The 25,666-nt window shown below is 36.7% G+C and overlaps 1 protein-coding gene across 2 annotated transcripts in view; it reads left to right on the top strand.

The window, feature by feature from the left end:
• DCBLD2 (discoidin, CUB and LCCL domain containing 2) overlaps nucleotides 1-25,666 on the top strand; it is an 80,101-nt gene that overhangs the window by 16,583 nt on the left and 37,852 nt on the right. For both annotated transcript variants that reach the window (XM_040621140.1, XM_008702039.2), the window contains exon 3: nucleotides 20,090-20,227. In XM_040621140.1, coding sequence (XP_040477074.1) covers nucleotides 20,090-20,227 — 138 coding nt within the window. The remainder of the gene's footprint in view (nucleotides 1-20,089; nucleotides 20,228-25,666) is intronic.

Below are 25,666 nucleotides of genomic sequence, written 5' to 3'. Positions count from 1 at the left end.
CTTGTCAGTACTTTTGCAACAAGATGCCACTCTGCTGCTTCCAAGGAGGACATTAAGTATCTCAATTTTTTGTTTTTTTCTAATCATTTTATTTTCAATTAAAGAATATAAGTATAATTCATGCTTAGGAGGCAGTATATCATGGTGATTAAGAGCATAGGTTTTGGATTCAAAGTGCCTGGTATCAAATCCTCACTCTGCTATTAGCTTATAGGTGACTTTGGGCAAGTTACCTGACCTGTTCTTTCACTTGTAAGATAGGGAATGAACAAGTAACATGCGAAGTGCTTAGAACAGTCCATAACATGTAATATGTGCTTACTAATACTAGCTGCTATTGTTGTTATTCTTAGCTAAGATCGGTGGTTCTCAATTATGGCTGCATATTAGAGTCACCTGCAAAGATTTTTAATAATACTATATCTTAAATAATACTATATCCCCATCCTAGATCAGTTGAATCCGAATTGATTGGGTGGGACCCACGCCTTCAGATTTTAAAGGCTTCCCAGGAGAACCTGCTTTGTAGTCATGTTGAGAATCTTTGGTTTAGAGATCAGTCCCTTAGGGTTAAAGGTGGAAAACTGTCTAAGACTGTTTGGGTAAACTAATATCATAAAATAAATCTTGAATTCTCCGTGAGTTAATTAGGAAATACTTGTTGGTACACGTGTATAAAGTATCTTTTAGAACTATAACCCAGTATCTTTTCTGTCAGCATGATGTTCATCCTCTGGTGGCCTTCTCTCCATCTCTAGTCAAATCCTCCATCTCTTCTCTACTTTTTGGCCTCTTTTACCTATGAGAGAAACAATTCCTGGCCAGCTTCTCTGACCGCTGATTGATAACCTCTGTTGTCTCTCAGTCAACTCCTAATTAACCTGGTAGCTTGATCACCCTGCGTATATTGCCATGAATTTATGGTCTCAGATAAGCTTTTAGTAACTCAGATCGCCTGAGGATCTAGAAACCACTGTAACACTAGTGTGGGGCAACTGGGTGTTAATTGCGTGATGCAGTAGGGAGTAAATAGTACCACCTAATCAGTCTTGCAACAGCCGTGAAGAAAGGTGAGCCACAGTCCCTAGCAGTTCACAGGGAATAAAGGAGCTAGGGAAACACATTTATCAACCCTAAAGACTATATATAAATAGCACTTTAAAAAAAGAAAGGGGAGAAGTAGAGGGCATTGTCATACTTTAAGAGCTACATCTTCCAAAAATAATGTGTGGACCTTGTTTTGATCTTGATTCAAGCTGCAGGAAGACTTAAAGATAATCCAGAGAAATTTTAGGAGGAATCGGCATTCAGTGGTAGCAAGAATGATTGTTTTTGGTGTGTTAATGTTATAATTATTTTTTTTAAGATCTCAGTTGTTAGAGGGCCGCCTGGGTGGCACAGCGGTTAAGCGCCTGCCTTCGGCTCAGGGCGTGGTTCCGGTGTTATGGGATCGAGCCCCACATCAGGCTCCTCCGCTATGAGCCTGCTTCTTCCTCTCCCACTCCCCCTGCTGTGTTCCCTCTCTCGCTGGCTGTCTCTATCTCTGTTAAATAAATAAATAAAATCTTAAAAAAAAAAAAAAAAGGTCTCAGTTGTTAGAGACATTCCGAAGTTTAAATCTAATATACTATTGATATTGTTTTCTACTTTGTGTTTTCCCCACCTAACGAGGAAATCGTTCCAGCAACAGTGCACAGACATAGCCCTTAATTCTTTTTACAGCTACAGAGAACTCCATAGTGTGGAGGTACTGCAGTTTATTTAACCACTCTTTTGTGTACAGATATTCCAGTATTGTGCGGTTATAAACAGTGGTGCAATAAATAACTTTTCCATATGTATTTTTGTATTCTTGGAGGTCTATCTTCAGAATAAATTCCGGAAATGTGATTATTGGTTCAAAAGATAAATGTGTATATAGCTTTGCTAGCTATTACCAGATTCCCCTCTACAAGGGTTGTGCCAACTTGCATTTCCATTCAGCGGTGCGTAAAAATGCCTGTTTCCCCACAGCCTTGCCAGCATGTGCATCATCGTGCTTTTTAAGTTTTGCCAACTGATAAGTGAGAAATGGTATCTCAGTATACTTGTAATTTGCATTTCTTTTAGTATGAGTGATGTTGAACATATTTTTTTGTATGTCGAAGGTTCATTTTTTTAATAACTGTCATTTGCTCATTTTTCTGTCAGGGTTTTTTTTTGGGGGGGGGGTCTTTGTTTTTCTCTGGTGCTGGGAATTCTGTTACTATCCCTTTAGTGATAGTAGCCTCTGTGGGATACATGCTGCAAACAGTTTCTCTTTGACTTTGTTAATGGAACTTGTTTGTTTTGTTTTTTAAGATTTTATTTATTTGAGAGAGAGAGAGAGAACACAAGTGGGGTGAGGGGCAGAGGGAGAAGCAGATTCCCCGCTGAGCAGGGAGCCTGATGCAGTGCTCGATCCCTCGATCCCAAACCCCGGGACTCCGGGGTCATGACCTGAGCCAGAGGCAGACACTCAACTGACTGAGCCACCCAGGAGCCCCTATAGAACTCGTTTTATGGTATTTTTTGCCACACAGGTTTTTTTTTCAATGTAGCAAGTTGATCATTCGTTTGCACCTAGATTCTGAGTCCTAGTTGGAAAGCCTCTCCCTACATCCCAGTTAAATATAAATTTACCCATGCTTTCTTCTAGTACATGTATATGGTTTCATTTTTTTAAAATATATATTTAGATTCCTGGTCCATTTGGGAATATTCTTTTGTATGATACAAAGTGTCAATCTAATTGTATCTTTTCCAGATGACTAGTCACTTGTCCTAACACTATGCATTTAATGGTCTGCCTTTGCCTCAATGATTTGAGGTACTGACTTTATCATATACTCAAGTTCTGTACATACTTGGGTTTATTTCTGGTTTTTCTGTTGTGTTCCACTGGTCAATATTCACATAACCAAAACGTCACAGTTTTAATGATAGAAGCTTTATAATGTGTTTTAATGTGTCTCTCTTTAAGGATGTTCATTTTTAGTGTTTTCCTGGCTATTCTTGCCTGTTTATTGATCCATCTGAAGTTTAATTATCAACCTGTCCAACTTCATAAAAATGTTCGTTGGTATTTTTTATTGTGATTATATTGTTCATAATTTGTCTTTGTTGAGTCATCCTATTCAAGAACAAGAGCTGCTCTTTTTCTATTTGTTCAAATCTAATTTTGTTGTTTTCAAGGGTGTTTTGAACTTTCTTATGTAGATTTTACACATTTTTTTGGTTAAAATTATTCCTAAATATCTTCTCTGTTGCTTGTTAAGTGGAAATGTTTTGGTTTTGTTTTGCTATTGTATCCTCTTACTAGTTACTAATTATATGAAGACTGTTGATTTCTAAATGATGATTTTATATCCTACTACTTTACTGTTTTTTTAAATCCGTTTTATCATTCACTTTCTAGGAATTTCTAGGTACACAGTCATATCTGCAAATAGAGATAGTTTTACTTCTCTTCCAGTTCTTGTGCCTGTGATTGATTTCTCTTACCTAATTACATTGGCTAATATTATCAGTCATTGCTATGTTTAAACAGTAATGGAGATGGTGGGTATCTTTATCTTGTTCCTGATCTTAATGGAAATGTTAGCTCAGGCTACCGTAATTCCATATACTGGATAGCTTAAACAACAGAAACTTATTTTCTGATAGCTTTAGAATCTCGAACTCTGAAATCAGGGTGTCAGATTCAGTTCCTGCTGATAATTTTCTTCCTGGCTTTATCGACAGTTACTTTATTTCTTTGTCCACACATGGCAGAGAAAGAGGGAGTGAGTTCTCTGGTTTGTTCTTACAAGGAAATTAATCCTATTGGATTAGGACCTTACCCTTATGACCTTATTTAACCTTAATTACCTCCATAAAGGCCCTATCTCTAGATATGTCCACATGGAGTGGGAGGAGTTTCAACAAATTAATTTTGGGGATATGTAACAGGAAGTAATCCTTGATTTCTATTTTCTTGAGTGTTTTTCATTAGGAAAGAATCGGATTGTGTCAGAAAGCTTCTTAAACATCTGTGGAGATGATAATATGATTTTTTCTGAAATCTATTTGTGGATTATATTAATGGATTACCTAATATTGAACAAACTTTGCATTCCTGGAATGAATATCCCTTTGTTGTGTCATTCTTTTAATGTGGCATTGGATTCTGTTTCCTGATAATCCAGTTAGTATTTTTATATAAATATTGATAAGCAAAAATTAGTGTATAATTTATTTTGCATTGTCCTTATATATGTAACATCAATACCTAACTTTATAAGAAGTGCAAAGAATTCAGAAGTTTTCCTTCATTTTCACTGCTCTGGAAAAATGTAAGAGTTTTTGGAAAGCTGGTATTTGATGGTTTTACCCTGTGAAACCATCCAGGCCTGATGCTTTTTTGGTAGGATAGGTCCTTATTATTTCTTTATTTTTTCTAAGGAGAATGATCTCTTTCAGATTTTATCTTTAAGTAGTTCAGTTTTAGTAAGCTCTTTGCATGGTAAATTACACAGTTCACCTGGGTCTTCAAATTTATTTGTAGTGATGTCTGCAAAATAGAATCATGTGAAATGTTTTGTCTCAACTCTGTCGTATTTTAACTTATATGTATTTGTTGTGCTTATTTCTTTACATTGTTTTCTTCTATTTTTAAACTGCTTTTGGAGCTTAATAACTCATAATTTTGTTCTAAGTGTTATCTTTCAATTTATACTTTTTTAGGGGCGCCTGGGTGGCGCAGTTGTTAAGCGTCTGCCTTCGGCTCAGGGCGTGATCCCGGTGCTCTGGGATCGAGCCCCACATCAGGCTCCTCTGCTGGGAGCCTGCTTCTTCCTCTCCCACTCCCCCTGCTTGTGTTTCCTCTCTCGTTGGCTGTCTCTCTGTCAAATAAATAAATAAAACCTTTAAAAAAATTTATACTTTTTTAAATGCCTGTGATCCCGTTGTCTTAATCTTTACTATCCGATTTGGCTATTTTTAATGGTGTTAAATCTCACCAATTGTCTATAACTCCTATTATATAACATTCTTTGAACTATTCTACTTTCCTCTTTTCTTCTCCCTTCTCTCCCTATTTTGACTCTGTTAGATCATAAATTCATAACATGTAGCCTACATCATACATCTTATTCTTCAACCCATCTCTAACTTTCCTAGATCTGTATTTAAAAATATTAAATGTTCACTCTATGTCTTTTTGCGCAAGTTCTCCCAGTTGTATTGTGAGTGGGTGAAGTTCATATTGGAATAGATTGATTCCAAGCGGGACCTATGGGTGCAGAATTTCTTGCATGTTTAAAACTGCTTATTTAAAAATTTTATTATGTGGAGACATGAGGGACAGCTTGATTATATATAAATATGTCCTTGATTGACCTGTTCTTTCTTTTTGTTTTTCAATACTCTTCCATTATTGCCTGGCTTTTTATATTGTTTTTCTGAGAAGTTTATTTACCTTATCTTGAATGATAGATGTAAGAGCCACAGAGTTTTATGTGAGTAGTCCTGACCTTGGAAAATAGTCAAGAAGGCTAAGGCATCTCGTATCTGTTCATCATGAAAATACATTGATTACTGTGGATGGTTTTCATGAGAAGGCTCAATGGGAACTTAAATTTAACTTGGATTTGTGCCTGATGAGACAGTATCATATGAGGTTGTTTGTAGCGTTGCAAAGTACAGACGTCATATACAATTCAAAAGACTTTAAGTGAATCTTTGTGCCCTGGAATGGTCAAGCTGGTTTGTGGCCTAGAACAGAAAATAAATACTGAAGCTTTGTTTCTATAAATGATATCATCACTTCAAAACGTTTCCCCTAATGGTTTGAGGCATGTCAATGAGGAATTGTCAACTGTCTCATTTTTCAACAGTGTTCAACTGGATAAAACTTAATCTGTGCAGTCCTATCCAAGAATTCCTATTTGTGAGCCTTTACAGGAAATATTAAAAAGCTTTGACATTTCCTAAGTGGTAAAAATTTAGTTTTCTAAAAAAGCTTTGAAAGAAATTTCATGAGTATGCTGTGTATGTCTCACCTGTGATGCTTGACAACACGTCTGGTTTTATTGAAGTTTACACATTGTTGTGACTCATTGCTTTTTACATTAGTATACTTGGTATGAGAAATTCTGCCAGCTATCAAGAAAGAAGCTGTCAATTTAATAGAAACCAAAGCCTTGAGTCACTACCTTTTCAAAAGTTTTTATTAAAAAATAAAAGCAGAATAACGACATTCTCTTTTGTCCAGCAGTTTGTGGGTGTTCAGAAGATAAGTCTTAAAACCCTAAAAGCATAAGTTTCATAAGAGAGAAGGGAAGCCCACTAAGAAAAATTTGATGGGGAGGATTGGTATTGCTTTGTGGGTATTTTGGTCCACATGAATACTATAAAATTTTCCATCAAGGCCCTTTGGCCACCGTCATGGATAGTAATAAAAAGTTGTGGGTTCTTTTGTCCAACCTGCCATTCTGGAAGAGCTTATTGGAGGAGGCAACTGTGCTTATAATCAAAGAAATACAAAATTTTAAAACTAACTATATTCCCTCCTTGAATTAGTAAAAAAAATTTTTTTTAATATGTTGACATGGGTGTAGTGAAATTGGTACTTTTTTTTTTATTGAGACTCTTAGTTGGTGTAGATCACTTGGCTAGCATTCTAGAAGTATATGTTAAGAATCATTCTTGAGATATTTCAAAAATAGAAGTTGTGTTAGGAAGATGTCTATTCCAACATTATTCACTATATAGAAAAATTGGAAGCAATCTAAATTTCTAACAGTAAGGAAATTAAGGTATATCTAGCATATAACCAATTCTTAGCCATCACTGTTTGCTATGAGCATTTTCTTACCTGTCTTTTGGTGAATGCAGAAGTACAATTCTACATTTAGAAGAGGAGTTGCTCCCCATGTGCATGTGTTCAGCTTTAGTAGATATTGATAAATGCATTCGTGGTTGTACGAGTTTATACCTACCACAAGTGTATGAGAGTTCCAGTTATTTGTCTCTACTTTTGCCATTTTAACCGTTCGTGTGTGTGTGTGTGTGTGTGTGTGTGTGTACCGATACCACATTGTAGCTCTGCTTTGCATTCCCTGATGCCTAATGATATTGTTCTCTTTTCCTATGTTTGTTAGCCATTTGAATATCTTTTATGAAAAGTGTTGATTTTTTTTATGCATTCTTTTTTATATTGGGCGGTCATTTTCTTATTTGTAGGAATTCTTTCTGTAGTCTGGTATGGGTTCTTTGGGGTATATGTATTAAAGTGTATGTTCTCCCTTTCTATGGCCTTTTTTTTTTTTTTTTTTTTTTTTACCTCATTGGTACCTTTTGATAAACAGACATTAATTTTAACTTAATTTTAATGTTCACAGTTATTAATTTTTTTCCATTTAGGATTACCATTTTTTGTGTTCTCTTTTAAAATCTTTGCCCACTCATACGTCATGAAGAGTGATCTTCCCTAAACAAACTCCATTTCCATCTGTTGTATCTATTGGAGGTGGACACAGTTGATATGCTTTTTGCTCTAGCAAATAACTCCCCACCCCCATCTTCTTTTTTTAAGTTGCAAGTTTTTAAGAGGAGTGTTGTGCGGTGGCAGATCTCTCCATAGGCTAAATGATCTTCCATTTAGTTGAGAACATAGATCAGATTCCTTAAGTTTTGTGATGGTATTAACACCACCTCCAATCTGTTTCAAATCAGAGGGATTTCTCCTCTCTTCTGAATACAAGTATTTTCATTTAACAACTTCCAGGGTTTGTTGCTGTTCATCATCTGCCAAAAGTATGGTTAATAATAGACTTTGAAAAACACAACCTTAATACCTCTAAGCTCTAAGCAAGTGGTCTAGGACCCCAAATTGTATGGGCCAAGAGGCCAAGTAAAATACATCTGGTTCAGGCTCGAGCCATGGGTAGATTCTGCCTTGTGTACTTCCCCGGATTTGATCATCTTAGAGCAGGAGAGTCTTACTAAACGGGCATACCTCAGAGAGATGGTGGGTTCAGGTCTGTACTGCTGCAGGAAAGCAGGTATTGGAATAAAGTGAGTCAATCGAATTTTTTGGTTTCCCAGGGCATATTAAAATTACATTTACAGTATAGTCTATTTAAAGTGTGCAATAGTATTACATCTAAAAAAAAAAAAACAAAAACAGTGTACATGGCTTAATTTAAAAATACTTGATTGCTAAAAATGCTAACAATCATCTGCGCTTTCAATCTTTTGAGTCAATTTTTTGCTGGTGGAGGATCTTGTGTCAGTGTTAGTGGCTCTAACTGACCAGGGTGGTGGTTGTTGAAGACTGGGGTGGCTGTGGACATTTCTTAAAATAAGGCAACAGTGAACTTTGCTGCATTGATTGACTCTTCCTCTCATAAAAGATTTCTCTATAGCCTGTGACGCTGTTTGATAGCATCTTACCCACAGCAGAACTTATTACAAAGTTGGAGTTAATCCTCTCAAACCCTGCCAGTGCTTTGTCAACTAAGTTTATAAACTTTCCTAAATCCTTTGTTGTCATTTCAGTAATCTTCGCAGCATCTTCACCACTAGTTTCCATCTCAAGAAGCCACTTTCTTTGCTCCTCCGTAAGAAGCAACTCCCCATACATTCAAGTTTCATCATGACATTGCATCAGTTCAGTCCCATCTTCAGGCTCCACTTCTCATTCTAGTTCTCTTGCTGTTTCTGCCACATCTGCAGCTACTTCCTCCATGGACGTCTTGAACCCCTCTAAATTCCCTGAGGGTCAGAATCAACTTCTTCCAAACCCAGTAATGTTGATAATTTGATGTTATTGAATGTTCTTAATGGCAACTAGAATGTTGGATCCTTTCCAAAAGGTTTTCAGTTGACTTTGCCCAGATCCACCAGAGGAATCACTATCTATGGCACCTGTAGCCTTATGAAATGTATTTCTTAAATAATAAGACTTGAAAGCCAAATCACTTCTTGATCCATAGGCTACAGAAACAGTGTAATGTTAGCAGGCATGAAAACAACCTTTGTCTCATTGCACATCTCCATCAGGGCTCTTGGGTGACCAAGTGCAGTGTCAGTGAACAGTCATTTTGAAAGGAATCTTTTTTCCTTAGCAGTAGATCTTAACTGGACTTAAAATGTTCAGCAAACCATGCTGCATACAGCTGTGCTATCATCCAAGCTTTGTTGTTCCATTTCTAGCCCACAGGCAGGATAGATTTAGCATCCTTCTTAAGGGCCCTGGGATTTTTGGAATAATGAAATGAGCATTGGCTTCAACTTAAAGTCACCAGCTGCCTTAGCCCCTTGACAGGAGAGGTAGCATGTTCTTTGAAGCCAGGTTTGTTTTCTCCTCTCTGGCTATGAAAGTCCTAGATGGCATCTTCTTCCAATGGGAGGCTGTTTTGTCTACACTAATAATCTGTTGTTTAGTGTGGCCAGCTTCATTAATGATCTGAGCTAGATCTTCTAGACAATTTGCTGCAGCTTCTGCATCAGCATTCGCTGCTTCACCTGGCACTTTTATGGTCTAGAGATGGTTTCTTAAACCTTTTAAACCAGTTTCTGCTAGCCTCCCACTTTTGTTCTGTGGCCTCTCACCTCTCTCTGCCTTCACAGATTTAAAGCGAGTTAGGCTCTGGCTTAAGGGGATGTTGTGGCTGGTTTGATCTTTTCTTCAGAACACTAAAACTTTCTCCACATCAGCAATAAGGCTGTTCGACTTTCTTATCATTTACATGTCCACTGGAGTAACACTTTTAATTTCCTTCGAGAACTTTTCCTTTGCATTTACAATTTGGCTATTTGGTGCAAGAGGCCTAACTTTCGAACTATCTCAGCTTTTGACATGCATTCTTACTAAGCTTAGTTATTTCTAACTGTTGATTTAAAGTGAGAGAGATGTGACTTTTTCACTTGAACGCTTAGAGGCCATTGAAGGGTTATTAATTGGACTAAATTCAATATTGTTGTGTCTCAGGGTAAAGGGAGGCCTGAGGAGAAGGAGAGAGTTGGGGAATGGCTGGTTCGCGGATAAGCCAGAACACATACAACATTTATTAAGTCTGCCAGTCATATGGGTTTCATGGCACCTCAAAATAATTATGATAGTAACATCAAATCACAGATTACCATAACAAATGTAACAATAATGAAAAAGCTTGAAAAATTGCAAGAATTACGAATACGTGACACAGAGACACAATGTGAGCAACTGTTGTTGAAAAAATGGTGCCAATAGACTTGCTAGATGCAGGATTGTCACAAACCTTCAACCGGTAAGAAAAAAGGCAGTATCTGCAAAGCGCAATAAAATGAAGTGTGCTGGTACACCAAAGTAAATTTCTGACTGTCTTAGTTTTCTATTGTTTTTTAATATTATCACAAACGTAACAGCTTAAAATAGAATAATTTATTATCTCAGTTTCTGTAGACCAAAAGTCGGGGTTTGTCACGACTGGATTGTCTGTTTAAGGTCTTGCCTGGCTGAAATCAAGGTAGTCAGCTGGGGATGTGGTTCCCATCTCAAGCTGAGGGTTCTCTTCAAGCTCACTGACTCTTGACAGAATCTACTACTACTTTCTTGTAGTTGTAAAACTGGGGTCCCCATTTTCTTGCTACCTATTGCCCAGAGACTGTTTTCAGTTCCTACACTCCTACAATCAACACATAGGTGTTCTTTTTCTTCTAGCCCAGCAGGACTAACCAGAGAAAACACTCTGCTTTCAAAGCGCCTGATTAGGTCAGGCCAACCCAGGAAGATCTCCTTACCATATATGCAATATACAGATAATTTAAAAAAATTTTTAAAGGCAGGGATGCTGGTAAGAAAATACTCTAGGAGCATAAGAATATCACATACTAGAGGAAATTTTAAACTAAGCACACATTGGAAAAGTTCATCTTCACAAATTAAGAAAACAACAGATTACCAGTTTTATCTCTAATACTACTGGGCAGCGTGGGGAGAATAAATTGATACAGCTTTTCTGAAAAGCAGTTCAGTGGGAATAGTTCGTGTTAAAGTCACAGACTGCACGAATGATGAATGAAGAGCTAGATGACACTGTGCTTGTGCATATGTGTATGCACCCTATAAACACATTTGTGTTCATTTAATGATGACTATATCCCTAGAAGATAAACACTATTGTTTTTATTTCACAGCTGGAGAGAGCTGAGCCAGAGAGAGGTACCCTCCCAAGTAGTATTAGCTATTATCTTGGTGTAATAAGGTGATGTGAGAATGATTATTGTTTTTTATTGTTTTCTTTTTATATTCCAAATTTTTGTGAAGTTTATAGATTGTTTAAAAGTACTTATAAACTGGAAAAAGGTGATACAAGGGCTGCCTTGAAATAAACACCCTCTATTGATTGTAGGAGTGTAAGTTAATTTAACTTTTGGAAAGCAACATAGTCCTGTAATTTCATTTCAAAAAATCTGGCCTCAGTAATTATTTTAGGTATGGAACAAAGTTGTATGTGTAAATGAATCTATTATATCATTATCCAAAGTATGGAAAAATTGGAAACCTAAATGTCCATGATAAAGGAAATAGTCACATATCCTATGGCTTATCCACTTAGAAAGAATTATTTCAGAGATGATTGGTTCTAGACCCTACCACGTTTTCCTGAGGCCCTCCACCTCCATTTCCTGTGGAGCGCACTTGGAGTCCCTCGCCAAGGCTTCCTCATGCCCTGCTGCGGGTTACATTTCCCATGGGGTTGACAGCCCTGCACCAAACCCTCTCCAGCACCCAGGACTCCACACAGATGACCCACATATCTTATTACACTTCTTCCCATTAAGTTACATCCTCTCCTTCTCCCAAAAGACAAGAGACACTTTTTCAGCCAACTCCAGATAGATCTTCTCAATTCTCAAAATTCCTTCTGTTTCCAAAAGGTTACGTTGTTCCTTCTTTCAGATTTATCACCATCTCTCTATGACAGTTTATCCTGGGAACTCCAGAATACTGGCTGTGTTGTTTGTAATTTTTAGCTACTATGAATACTGCTGCTCTGAACTATCATTTACAAGTTTTTTTGTGGACATATGTTTGCATTTCTCTTGGGTATATGCCTAGAAGTACAGTCGCTAGGTCACATGGTAACTCCATGTTTAACCATTTGAAGGACTGCCAGACTGTATTCCAAAGCAACTGCACCATTTACTAGCAGTGTTGGTAGGGTTTCAGTTTTTCCAGATCCTTGATCTTCCTTCACATTGTAGTGGGTATGAAGTGGTATTTCATTGGGGTTTGTTTGATTTGCATTCCTTAATGGCTAACAATGTGTGTGCATGTGTATGTGTGTTGCACAGTCTATTAGGTTTGGAAAATGTGTGAAATATATCCATCATTGTGATATTTTCACTGCTCTAAAAGTCCTCTGTGCTCTACCTATTCATCGTTCTTCCCCCAATGCCTCACAACCACTGATCTTTTTATTGTCTTCTACTGTAGGTAGATCTTTTTATCATTTTTTTTTCCAGAAAGTGATAAAATGGCAATCAAACAATATGCAGTTTTTTCACACTCTCTTCTTTCAATTAGTAATGTACATTTAAAGTTTCTTTATGTCTGTTCATGGCTTGATAGCTCATTTCTTTTTAGTATCGAATAATATTTCATCATCTGGATGTATCCATTCACCTACTAAAGGACATCCTGGTTGCTTCCAAGCTTTGGCAGTTTATGAATAAAGTTGCTATAGACATCTGTGTGTAGGTTTTTCTATGCACATACGTTTTCAACTCCTTTGAGTAAGTATCGAGGAATGTGATTGCTGGATTGTACGGTGGGACTTTTTAGTTTTGTAAGAAGTCCCAAAAAGAGGGGCGCCGGGGTGGCTCAGTGGGTTAAGCATCTGCCTTCGGCTTGGGTAGTGATCCTGGGGTCCTGGGATCAAGCCCCACGTTGGGCTCCCTCTGCAGTGGGAGCCTGCTTCTCCCTCTCCTCCCTGCTTGTGCTCTCTCGCTGTCTCTCTCATTATCTGTCTCTCTCTCTCTCAAATAAATAAAATCTTAAAAAAAAAAAAAAAGAAAAAGAAATCCCAAAGAGTCCCCCATTTTGCCTTCCCACCAGCAATGAATGAGAGTTCCTGTTGCTCTACATTTTCATCAGCATTTAGTGTTGTCAGTGTTCTGGATTTTGACCATTCTAAATTCCAGTAGGTGTCTAGTGACATTTCATTTATTTATTTACATTTCCCTGATAACATGTAATGTAGTGAACCTTTTTATATACATGTTATCTGTATATTTTTAGTGAGGTGTCTGTCAGGGTCTTGGCCTATTTTTGTTTCAGGTTGTTTTCTTATTGTTGAGTATTAAGAGTTTTTTGTATATTTTAGAAAAGAGTCCTTTATCAGATGTGTCCTCTGTCTACAAGATACCTGTGTATCTTGTAAATACTTTCTCCCACTTTGTGGCTTGTCTTCTCATTCTTTTGACATTGTCTTTCCAGAGCAGACGTTTTTAATTTTAATTAAGTCCACCTTATCAGTTATTTCTTTCATGGATCGTGGCTTTTGGTGTCCTATCTAAAAAGTCATCATCTTACTCATACCCAAGATCATCCAGATTTTTTCCTGTGTTATCTTCTAAGAGTTTTACAGCTTTGCATTTTACTATTAGGTCTGTTTTGAGTTAATTTTTGTGAAGGGTGTAAGGTCTGTGTATAGATTTATTCTTTTCCATATTGCTATCCAGTTGTGCCAGCACCATTTGTTGAAAATACTATCTTTGCTCCATTGTATTGCCTTTGGTCCTTTGTCAAAGTTCAGTTGACCATATTTATGTGGATTTACTTCTTGGCTTTCTCTTCTTTTTCATTGATCTATTCGTGCTTTCACCAATATCACACTGTCTTGATTACTGTAGCTTTATAGTAAGTATTAAAGATGGGTAGTGTCATTCCTCCAGCTTTTTCTTTAATATTATATTTGCTATTCTGGGTCTTTCGTCCCTCCATATATCCTTTCAAATCATTTTGTTGATAGCCACAAGATAATTCACTGGTATTTTTTTCTAGGTTTATTGGGAAATAATTGACATACATCATTATATAAATTTAAGCTGTACAGGATGATGGTTTCATTTATATATATTGTAAAATGATTACTACAGTAGGTTCAGCTAACATCCACCATCTCCTCTTCCCCCGACCCCCACGCGTAGGTGCCTCTGCCTCTGGTACCCATAAGCTTGACACTGTTTTCTGTGAGTTTGGTGGGGGTTTTTTTAGATTACACATGTAAGTGAGATCATCTCACTTTTTGTCTTTCTGTATTTGTCTTTCTGTGACTCATTTCACATAGCATAATGCCTTTAAGGTCCATCATTGTCACAAATGGTAAGATTTCCTCATGATTTATGGGTGAATGATATTTTTGTTGTTTAATATTTTGTTACATGTACGTGTATCCATTTATCCATTGATGGACACTTAGGTGGTTTCCATATCTTGGCTATTATAAATAATGCTGCTATGAATGTGGGGGTGCAGATATCTTTTTGAGTTAGTGTTTTTATTTGCTTTGGATATATTACCAAAAATAGAATTGCTGAATCATATGGTAGTTCTATTTTTAATTTTTTTGAGGATCCTCCATACTATTTTCTGTAGTGACTGTGCCAGTTTACAATACCACAAACAGTGCACAGGGTTTTCTTTTCTCCAAATCCATACCAGCATTTGTTGTCTCTTACTTTTTTGATGATGGCCATTCTAACAGACATGCAGTGATATCTTACTGTGTTTTTCATTTGCATTTCCCTAATGACTAGTGCCACTGAGCATCTTTTCATGTACCTGTTGGCCTTTCATATATCTTCTTTGGAGAAATGTCTGTTCAGGTCCTTTGCCATTTTTTAATTGGGTTTTGTTGTTCTTGTTTGCTTTGAGTCATATAAGTTCTTTATATATGTTGGATATTAACCCCTTAACAAATAAATGGTTTGCAGGCATTTTTGTTTCCATTCCATAGGTTGTCTTTGCACTTTGTTGATGGTTTCGTTTGTTGTACAACTTTTTAGTTTGATACAGTCCCACTTTATTTTGTTGCACAATTTTCTGCATTGTGCTTTTCTATGTATTTCCTACATAGGTAATCATATCTTCTGTGAACAAACAGTTTTATTTCTTCCTTTCCAATCTGGTACTTTTTTCCCCCTTGTCTTACTGTGTTAACTAATACTTCTAGTATGATGTAAAAGAGAAGTGGTGAGAAGGGACATTCTTGCGTTGTTTCTGATCTTACTGGAGAAGCTTTGAATTTCTCACTAGTAAGTTTGATGTTAGCTTAGGTTGTTTTTTTTTTTTTTTTAAAGATTTTATTTATTTATTTGACAGAGACAGCCAGCGAGAGAGGGAGCACAAGCAGGGGGAGTGGGAGAGGAAGAAGCAGGCTCCTAGTGGAGGAGCCTGATGTGGGGCTCGATCCCAGAGCACCGGGATCGCGCCCTGAGCCGAAGGCAGATGCTCAACGACTGCGCCACCTAGGCGCCCCAGTTAGCTTAGGTTTTTTGTCAATATTCTTTATTAAACTAAGGAGTTCCCCTCTATTCCTAGTTCACTGATAGTTTATATCATGAATGGATGTTAGATTTTGTCAAATGCTTTTTCTGCATCTATTGATTTGATCATAGTACTTTTTCTTTGCATGTTGATATGATGGATTACATTATTTTAAAATGTTAAACCTACCTTGCATATCTGGGATAAATCACACTTGATCATGGTGTATAATTCTTTCTAATATATTGTTGGATTTGATTTCTTAATGTTTTTAAAGATTTTTATTTTTTAAATACTTTCTACACCCAGTGTGGGACTCAGACTCAGAACCCCGAGATCAAGAGTTGTGCACTCTCCCGACTGAGCCAGCCAGGTGCCCCTGATTTCTTAATATTTTGTTATGGATTTTTATGTCTATTCCATGAGAAATAATGACCTGTAGTTGCATTTCATATAGTATGTTTGATTTTGGTTTTCTGGTAGGGCTAGCCTTATAGAATGAGTTAGGAAGTATTCCTTCTGCTTCTGTCCTCTGCAAGAGATAGCAGAGAATTAGTATAACTTTTCCTTAAATGTTTGGTAAAATTCATCCGTGAACCCACTTGTGCCTGGTGCTTTCTTTTGAAAGATTATTAATTATTGATTCAGTTTCTTAAATAAAAATTCAGATTGTTGGGGCGCCTGGGTGGCACAGCGGTTAAGCGTCTGCCTTCGGCTCAGGGCGTGATCCCGGCGTTATGGGATCGAGCCCCACATCAGGCTCTTCCGCTATGAGCCTGCTTTTTTCTCTCCCACTCCCCCTGCTTGTGTTCCCTCTCTCGCTGGCTGTCTCTATCTCTGTCGAATAAATAAATAAAATCTTTAAAATAAAATAAAATACCCCTTTAAAAAAAAAATTCAGATTGTTTCTTCTAGTTTGAGTTTTGGCAAATTGTGTGTTTCCAGGAACCTGTTCATTTCATCTAGGTTAACAAATTTGTGGAGATAGATTTGTTCATAGTATTCCTTTAATATCTTTTCATGACCATTGGATCTGTAATGGTGTCCACACTTGCATTTCTGATATTAGTGATTTGTGTCCTCTTTTTTCCTTAATTAGCCTTATTAGAGACTTACTGACCTTCATTTCAAAGAATCAGCTTTTGGCTTTACTAATTTTTTCTATTGGTTTCCTGTTTTCAATTTCACTGATTTCTGCTCTAATCCTTATATCTTCTTCTTACTCTGGATTTAATTTGTTTTTCTAATTTCCTAAGGGTAATGGTTTTTTAAACATTTTTATTTGCCTGGAGCTTGGATTCTTTTAGACTAAAACCAGTGTTTCATAGGTCTATGGTGATTACTGTACTTGATGAGTTTTTTTATTTATAATTTTGTGTATCCATATACTATTTTTTGAAATTCTTATTTTATCCATGAGAAACTTCTAGAGATATTGGCGGAGCTTGAGAGCCATCAGTAGAACCTATAATTATTAGCAGTTAAATGATTTATGTTGATTTAGGAGTACCTTTAAATGGCCAAACTAGGAAAATGGAATTAAAGAATTAACTAGTATATTGCTCAGATTAGGATATATTGCCCAGATTAGGAATGAATTTTCTTCTTCCTTTCCCAGAGTATTTTGCTAAGTGCTTGCATTACTTGTATAATGGGTAAAACCTTTGATCAAAGGACAACCAAGTGAGGAGAGAGACATTCATTTTGGCGGGGAGTAAGATGTGGGGGCAGGTGTTTATTTGGTATATATTGAACTCACTTAAGCACCTACAGAGTCAACTATTGTACTTTTCTTTTTTTCTTCTTTTCTATGTATAAAATCTATAGACAGTGTTAGATGTTTTAGAATTTGGGGGTTTTGTTTTAACTGACAACTGTCAGTATGGCTTTAGGGTTAAATCATTCCCATTTTCTGGAAAAAACAAAGAATTACCTGGTTTTAGATCTAACACATAAAATACAAAATAATGAATGTATTTAAAATAATTATACAAATATTACAATGGGGCGCCTTGTTGGCTCAGTCGGTTAAGCATATGCCTTCAGTTCAGGTCATGATCCCAGGGTCTGCCTCTGCTTCTCTCCCCCCCTTCCCTCCCACCCGCTCATGCTCGAGTGCTCTAAATAAATAAATACATAAATAAATAAAATCTTATAGATGTGGCTATTTAAATCTTTTGCCCATTTTACAAGATGAGATTGAGTTGTAAGAATTCTTTACACATTTCAGATATGAGTTCTTTATTAGATTAATGTTTCATGAATATTTCCTCCCAGTCTGTTTTGTCTTTTCATTTTCTTAATGGTATCTTTTGAAGAGGAAACATTTTAAATTTGATTGAGTGCAGATTACTCATTTCTTTCTTTAATGGATTTTCCTTTTGGTGTTGGATCTAAGAAATCTTTGCCTAATGCAAATTCACAAATATTTCTCCTGCGTTTTCTTGTAAGAGTTTTATAAGTTCAGCTCTTAGAATTAAGTCTATGATCCATTTTGATTTGAAGTAAAGTTTTAAGTTCATTTGTTTTTTGCATATTAATATCCACCTAGTTTAATACCTTTGTTGAAAGAGTTATCCTTTCTCTATTGAGTTACTTTCACACCTTTGTCAGAAACCAGTTGACCACATATGTGCGTTTATTTCTGAACTCTGTTCTCCATTGAAATATATAGAGATATAGGTGTAGATATAGATAGAGATATAATATAAATAAAGATTTCGATATAGATCAGGATTTGCCATTACAGTGTATCGTACTGTCTTGATTACTGTAGTAGTATAGTAAAAATCATGTTATAGTAGTCTTTCAGCTGTCTTTTCACTACACAGTTCTGGCTATTCTGTGTCCTTTACATGTCCATATACATTTTAGGCTCTACTTGTTATTTTCTAAAAAAAAAACCCAAAAAAACACACAACACTAGGATTCTGATAGGGATTTGCGTTGAATCAATAAGTCAGTGTTGGGAGAACTGACATCTTAACAATATTGAGTCTTCCAGTTCATGAACTTGGTCTGTCTCCCATTTTATTTAGGTTTCCTTTAATTTTTCTCAAGCAGTGTTTTCTTTTTCTTTCTTTCTTTCTCTTTTTTTAGATTTTATTTATTTGTTAGAGAAAGAGCAAGCAAGCAGAGTGGCAGGCAGAGGCAGCAGCAGGAGAAGCAGGCTCCCTGTAGAGCAGGGAGCCAGATGTGGGACTGGATTCCAGGATTGTGGGGTCATTACCTTTGCCGAAGGCAGATGCTTAACCAACTGAGCCACCCGGGTGCCCCAGTGTTTTCTATTTTTTTTAAGTGTACTGACTTGTTTTGTTTTTTTTTTGTTTGTTTTAGAGTGCCAAGAGCATGGGGGTTGGGACAGAGAGAGGAGGGCAGAGAGAGAGAATCTTAAGCAGGCTGCACACCCAGTGCAGAGCCTGACAGGGGGCTTGATCCCACAACCCTGAGATCATGACCTGAGCCAAAATCAAGAGTCAGATGCTTAACTGACTGAGCCACCCAGGCACCCCTTGAATTTTTTTTTAAAAAATTGATCCCTAAATATTTTAATATTTTTGATGCTGTTGTGAAGTTTTAAAAATTTAATTTCAGATTATTTGTGACCAGTATGTGGAAATATAATTGATTTTTGTATATTGATCCTGTGACATTGTTAAAAGTTCCATTACCCAGTTCTGTTGGGGTTTTCTTGATTCCTTAGGATATTTTACTCAGAAGATCATATGTAGTCCTTGAAAATGGTGTTTGTGGAAATACACATTACTTTTACTCTAGAATGATATTGCCATAAGCTAAAACATTTTTGGAATGTTATTCTTTATTCAGAATTTGTGATTTTTACCAAGCACATAAGAAAATGCATTTTTATTAGTTATTGGTGGGTATCTTGCTCTAATTTTTTTCTTCTTCCCTTTTATGAATCTGTATTAGGGTATGTTATTTTTATATGTCTATTAGACATTAAAGGATAAAAGTTGGCAGTTGGATATCTACGCCTGAACTTCAAGAGAAAGGCTCTGGGGAGAGTGTATGTGAATTGTCAGAACATAGTTAAAGCTGTAGGACTGGGCACGATCACCTAAAGGGACTGACTAAAAGTTAATCCTTGGAAGAAAAATTGGGGGGAGTCTGAAAAAGGTTTAAGGGGTGCCCTAAGCCCAAGAATCTAGGGGTACCTTGTGGGGAATATGTTAGGAATATTACTGATTAACTGTCAATTTGTTTATGAGCCACCTGCATGCGTGAAATGCTTTAATTTTTTTAATCCCTCACTCCTATTTTAAAGAGTATACAAGAAATGTCTTTAATAAGAAATGCAATCCTTGTAAGATCACTGATGCCTATGTCATTTTTTTCCTTTGAATTATTTACAGTTGGCATTTTTTCTTTCTTCAGAGCAATGTGATTTTTAATCACTAAACATCCTAATCATCATTTTCTATTTAATGTCCAGTTCAGTATATTATTCTGATGCTCTTACCTACATTGTAAATATTTCTGACTTCATGAGAGTCATACCAAATATCTTTTTTTTCCCCTCATTCCTAGGCAAATACTGTGGTCTGGGGTTGCAGATGAACCATTCAATTGAATCAAAAAGCAATGAAATTACAGTGCTGTTCATGAGTGGAATCCATGTTTCTGGACGAGGATTTTTGGCCTCATACTCAGTTATAGATAAACAAGGTAATTTTCAACTTTATACCACAACTTCCACATTTTACAATTTCTAAAAACAAAAATGAAGTGTTTCTTCTAGTACTTGTTATCTGAGGTTAGAATAGAGTAGAAAGACTGAACAGTTAATACATACATAAATTTTGCAAATAAAATTAGTTCAGTTTCAGAATTCTAAAAATTAGAAGTATATTAACATTTATGTAAATTCCATACACTTCCCTTTCCATAGTAGAGGAAATACTGATTTTTCACTTTTATAATATTGGAACACAAATGACAATAACTTTTAAAAAATTTGTCAGTTATTGAAATGTATTATACAGATTTTTGAAGCTTTATTATCCACAGCTTACCATTTCATAGTACTGTGTTCAAGACCACATTACCATTCTTCTCAAAGGAATAGAGTCTGACACTACAAAATAAACCTGAGATATTTGCTAGGTTGTTAATGTTGACAGTCTTGGGGGAAAATTAAAAGTAAGCGTATTCAGTGGAATAGAATGCAAAATTTCCTTGAATTTCTAAAATAAAATGCAAAATTTGAACAAAATCTCTCCTGGGTTTTGGCTACTGTGGTATGGATTTGTTTCCTCTGCTGTTAGGAGCACTGTGGTAGGAAAGTTTTAAGAGGTGCTGTTAATGCAAGAATATGCCAAACAAAGCAATCATTTAAATTAGAAAATAGATGATTATTTTGATACTGAACAATGATTAAGCTAACAATTTAAAATTTTTAAAAAGCTGTTACTTTATATTGTATAAATGAGAAAATTAAGAACCTGCTAAGTGTGAGAATGTTGGGCACTGAGAATGACTGAGGGCAGTGCAAGCCGTTCCTTCTCAGCTCTTTTGGGCTTGAGGTAGACACCATAGGTCTCATTAACAGTTCCATTTAGAAAGTGATAGAGAAGCAGCTGTTCTGTGGGAAGAAAGGTCTACTTTTTCCTAATTTCTAAGCTATGGAACAGAGTGGGAAAGCTAATAAAATTGCTCTGAGAGAGTGAGAAAGAAGACTCATTTGGATGAATAATGGAAAGGAAAAAACTGGAAACATTACGCTAAATGAACGATATTTCCCGCAGAACCGGGGCAAGCAAGGCCGCGTGGTGTTGGAGGAGGAACACCCCTGCCTCTGCCACGTGCTCGCCAGGTGCTTGCTGGCCAGTCATTTCACTTCCTGTAACCTCCGTGGATTGGTGACAAGGACTAACTCTAATACACATGTAGTGTCTGTAAGCACATGACACAGTAGGATCGAAACAAATGTTAGTTTTCCCCTTTCACCACCGTACACACACACATACACACACACACACACACACACACACTCACTCATTCCCCACCATCAGGAGAGTAAGATTAAAAAGATAAAAAAAAACACTGAGTAGATTCCCATCCTTTCAGTTTTATTTCTTGGAAGTCTTGAGTTAATAGGTAAGAGGGTAGAAAATGTACAATTCATTTGCTTCTTAATTCTCCTTGGGTTTTCTCCGCTGGGTATCAGCTTTGTTACTTTTTTTCTTCTTTATACTTTCACCTTTCTCTCTTTGTTATTTATTGAGTTGAAGATTTCGTTTTTTAAAGATTTATTTTAGAGAGGGAGAGTGCATGCACACTTGCACACATACAAGTAGGGGGAGGGGCAGAGGGAGAAGGAGAGAGAGAGAATCCTCAGGCAGACTCCCTGGTTAGTGTGAAGCCCGACATGGAGCTGGATCCCTGGACCCCGACACCATGACCTGAGCCGAAATCCAGAGTCAGCTGCTTAACCAACTGAGCCACCCAGGTGCCCCTTGTTAAGGTTTCTTGAAAATAAATATCCCTTCATTTTAAAAAAATTTTCTTTTACATTGGGTATTTAAGTTACGGAGCTTTTTATTCTACAGAAACCTAAATGTCCTGTATTAAAGTTTAAGAGTTGACAGTGATCTCGGATAACAGAATCAGTATGTTGTAGACTTACATATGTCTGCCAAATTTCAAATGGTTATGTCACTATTTTAGATGAATCTTAGATGCCAAAGTTTTTTGAAATATCTACCATAATCAGGAACTTCTTTATAGGAAGGGCATAATCATAGGAAATCCTCATTTCATAGGTCTCTCCTGAGTTTTTACTTACATTTCTGCATATCCTTGCCTCTATGAAGCATTTGTTTTATTTGAAGTTATAAGTGAATTGGCTAAATCCAAGAGAACCCTGGTTGAATTTCTTACCATTTCTTCTTGGGTGGCCTTTCAGACACGATTTCTTTTAATGACTCATTCATTTGAATGCTGATTGGCTTTGGTTGAGAGCCTCAGTTTGTTTCCATCCAGGAAACTTTGCTGCCACACTGAATTCTATGAATATTTTGAAGGAATATCACTACATGTCCCCAGCTTAGCAAACTATTTGGAAATTTAGAGTATTTGGGAATGAAAAGATTGTGAAAAATTTTCCTTCAACAGCTTCTTCATTTGTTAAACTCTCACAAACACTTGTTAATGTTATACTATGTATTGTTGATGGAGTCATGATTTTGTGTGAGGTAGACTAATTTTCATGCCTTTATGCAAGAGCACATAGCAAGATTATATTTCCTTCACTGCCCTGTGTCCTGCAATATGCCTGGCACTGGGAAAACAGCAGTAAATAAGATACAATTATGTCTTCATGGACCTTACAGTACAGGGTTGGGAAAAGGTTTCAAACACATGATAGCTCAGCTGCAGTTATGGTAAGTATGATAAAGGGAAAGTTCCAACAATAGGAGGCCAGAAGGGTGGGAGGAGTGGGAGATTGATAAAGAGCCTAACTCTTCCAAGGAAGTCCCTTTTAAGTGGGGGAACTGAAGGATTAATTGGGAAGTTCTAGACAGACAAGGAAGAAAAACATTCTAGGGAAGAAAATGAGATGCAAAGGCCCTGTGGTGGGAAGGAGCTTTGGAGGTGCCAGAAAAGAAGCTGGCACAGCTAAGGTGGAACTGAGTGTGTGGTGAGTAGGTCACATTATTCAGGGCCTTGTAGAAAATGTCAGGGTTAGAGCTTCTTCCTAAGAGTGCGTGGAAGCTGTTAGAGCTGAGTAGTGATCTGACTGGATTTGTGTTTTTGTTTATTTTTACGATCTTCCCTGCTCTGTGAAGAGTGGGTTGAAGACAGGCAGGAATAATAGTAGGGAGTCCAATGAAGAGGCTATTGGAGGGTATTGAGTCAGAAATGATTGAATTAAGAGGTCTTGTTATAAATGTAACTCTAGAATTAAGCCAGATCCTAATTCTTTTTAAAGACTTGAGAAACAGACATATCTACTACAAGATAACATTTCAAAGAATTAGGATTCTTCCTACATGAGTTTCAGTTATAGTAAGAGGCTTTGGACACAAAGAAGCCCTCTTGTATGAATCGGAACTCCTCTAATACCCAGGTTGTGCCTAGGGCACTTTACCTGGTGTCCTCTTCACTTTTCTGTCCAGTCTTCATAACTTGCATGGTTTTGTTCCTCTCAGTTAGTTTTAATGGTCTTTGAGCAGTAGTATCCAGTCTTTTCCATTACCAGTTATCTCTTTTCATTTTTACCTATAAATCTCAATTTTAAAAGATTATATCTGCCAGTGAAAAGTTTTTGTTTCTCCATTGGGTAGCAAGGAAAGACAAATTAAAACAACTATTAACATGTGCAATAATTATTAGAGGACTGGTTTTTTTACTCTGAATTGGTATAATTACATCAAATTCCAACTGGACTTTCTGAAATTGAAATTATTTTATAGATTTTTCATTTATTTTTTAAATATATTTTTTATTTTAAATTCAATTAACATATAGTGTATTATTAGTTTCAGAGGTAGAGGTCAGTGATTCATCAGTCTTACATAATACCCAGAGCTCATTACATCATGTGCCCTCCTTAATGTCCATCACCCAGTTACCCCACCCCCAACCTCCCTCCCCTCAGTTTGTTTCCTATGCTTAAGAGTCTCTTATGGTTTGTCTCCCTTTCTGATTTTGTTTGGTTTTATTTTTCCCTGCCTTCCCCTATAGTCCTCTGTTTTGTTTCTTAGATTCCACATATGAGTCAGATCATATAATTTTCTTTCTCTGATTGACTTATTTCACTTGGCATAATACCCTCTAGTTCCATCCACATCATTTCAAATGGCAATATTTAATTTTTTGAGGGCTGAGTAATATTCCATTGTACATATATACCACATCTTCTTTATCCATTCATCTGTTGATGGACTTCTGGGCTCTTTCCATAGTTTGGCTACAGTGGACATTTCTGCTATAAACATTGGGGTGCAGGTGCCCCTTCGGATCACTACATTTGTATCTTTGGGGCAGATACATAGTAGTACAATTGCTGGGTCATAAGGTAGCTCTATTTTCAACTTTTTGAGGAACATCCAAACTGTTTTTCAGCGTGGCTGCACCAGTTTGCATTCCCACCAACAGGGTAAGAGGGTTCCCCTTTCTCCACATCCTCGCCAACATCTGTCATTTCCTAACTTGTCAATTTTAGCCAGTTTGACTAGTGTGAGGTGGTGTCTCGTTGTGGTTTTGATTTGTATTTCCCTGATGCCAAGTGATGTTGAATATTTTTTCATGTGTCTTTTGGCCCTCTGTATGTCTTCTTTGGACAAATGTCTGTTCATGTCTTTCCACTTCTTGATTGATTATTTGTTTTTTGGGTGTTAAGTTTGAGAAGTTCTTTATAGATATTGGATACTAGCCCTTTATCTGATAAGACATTTGCAGTTATCTTCTCCCATTCTGTTGGTTGTCTTTTGGTTTTGTCAACTGTTTCCTTTGCTGTGCAAAAGCTTTTTATCTTGATGAAGTTCCAACAGTCCATTTTGCCTTTATCTAACAAGAAGTTGCTGTGGCCAGATTCATAGAGGTTGCTGCCTGTGTTGTCCTCTAGGATTTTAATGGATTCCTGTCTCTGATTTAGGTCTTTCATCCATTTTGAGTCTCTTTTTCTGTATGGTGTCAGAAAATGGTCCAGTTTCATTCTTCTGCATGTGGCTGTCCAATTTTCCCAACACCATTTGTTGAAGAGACTGTCTTTTTTTCTATTGGATATTCTTTCCTGCTTTGTTGAAGATTAGTTGACCATGGAGTTCAGGGTCCATTTCTGGGTTTTTATTCTGTTCCATTGATCTATGTGTTTGTTTTTGTGCCAGTATCATACTGTCTTGATGATTGCAACTTTGTAATAGAGCTTGAAGTCCAGAATTGTGATGCCACCAGCTTTGGTTTTCTTTCTCAACATTCCTTTGGCTATTTGGGGTCTTTCCTGGTTCCATACAGATTTTAGGATTATTTGTTCCAGCTCTGTGAAAAAAGTTGATGGTATTTTGATAAGGATTGCTTCGAATGTATAGATTGCTCTAGGTAGCATAGACATTTTAACAATATTTGTTCTTCCACCCATGAGCATGGAATGTTTTTCCATTT

This window comes from Ursus maritimus, unplaced genomic scaffold, assembly GCF_017311325.1.
Source record: "Ursus maritimus isolate PB19 unplaced genomic scaffold, ASM1731132v1 scaffold_4, whole genome shotgun sequence".
Taxonomy (NCBI): domain Eukaryota; kingdom Metazoa; phylum Chordata; class Mammalia; order Carnivora; family Ursidae; genus Ursus; species Ursus maritimus.
This window is presented reverse-complemented; position numbering and strand designations above follow the sequence as displayed.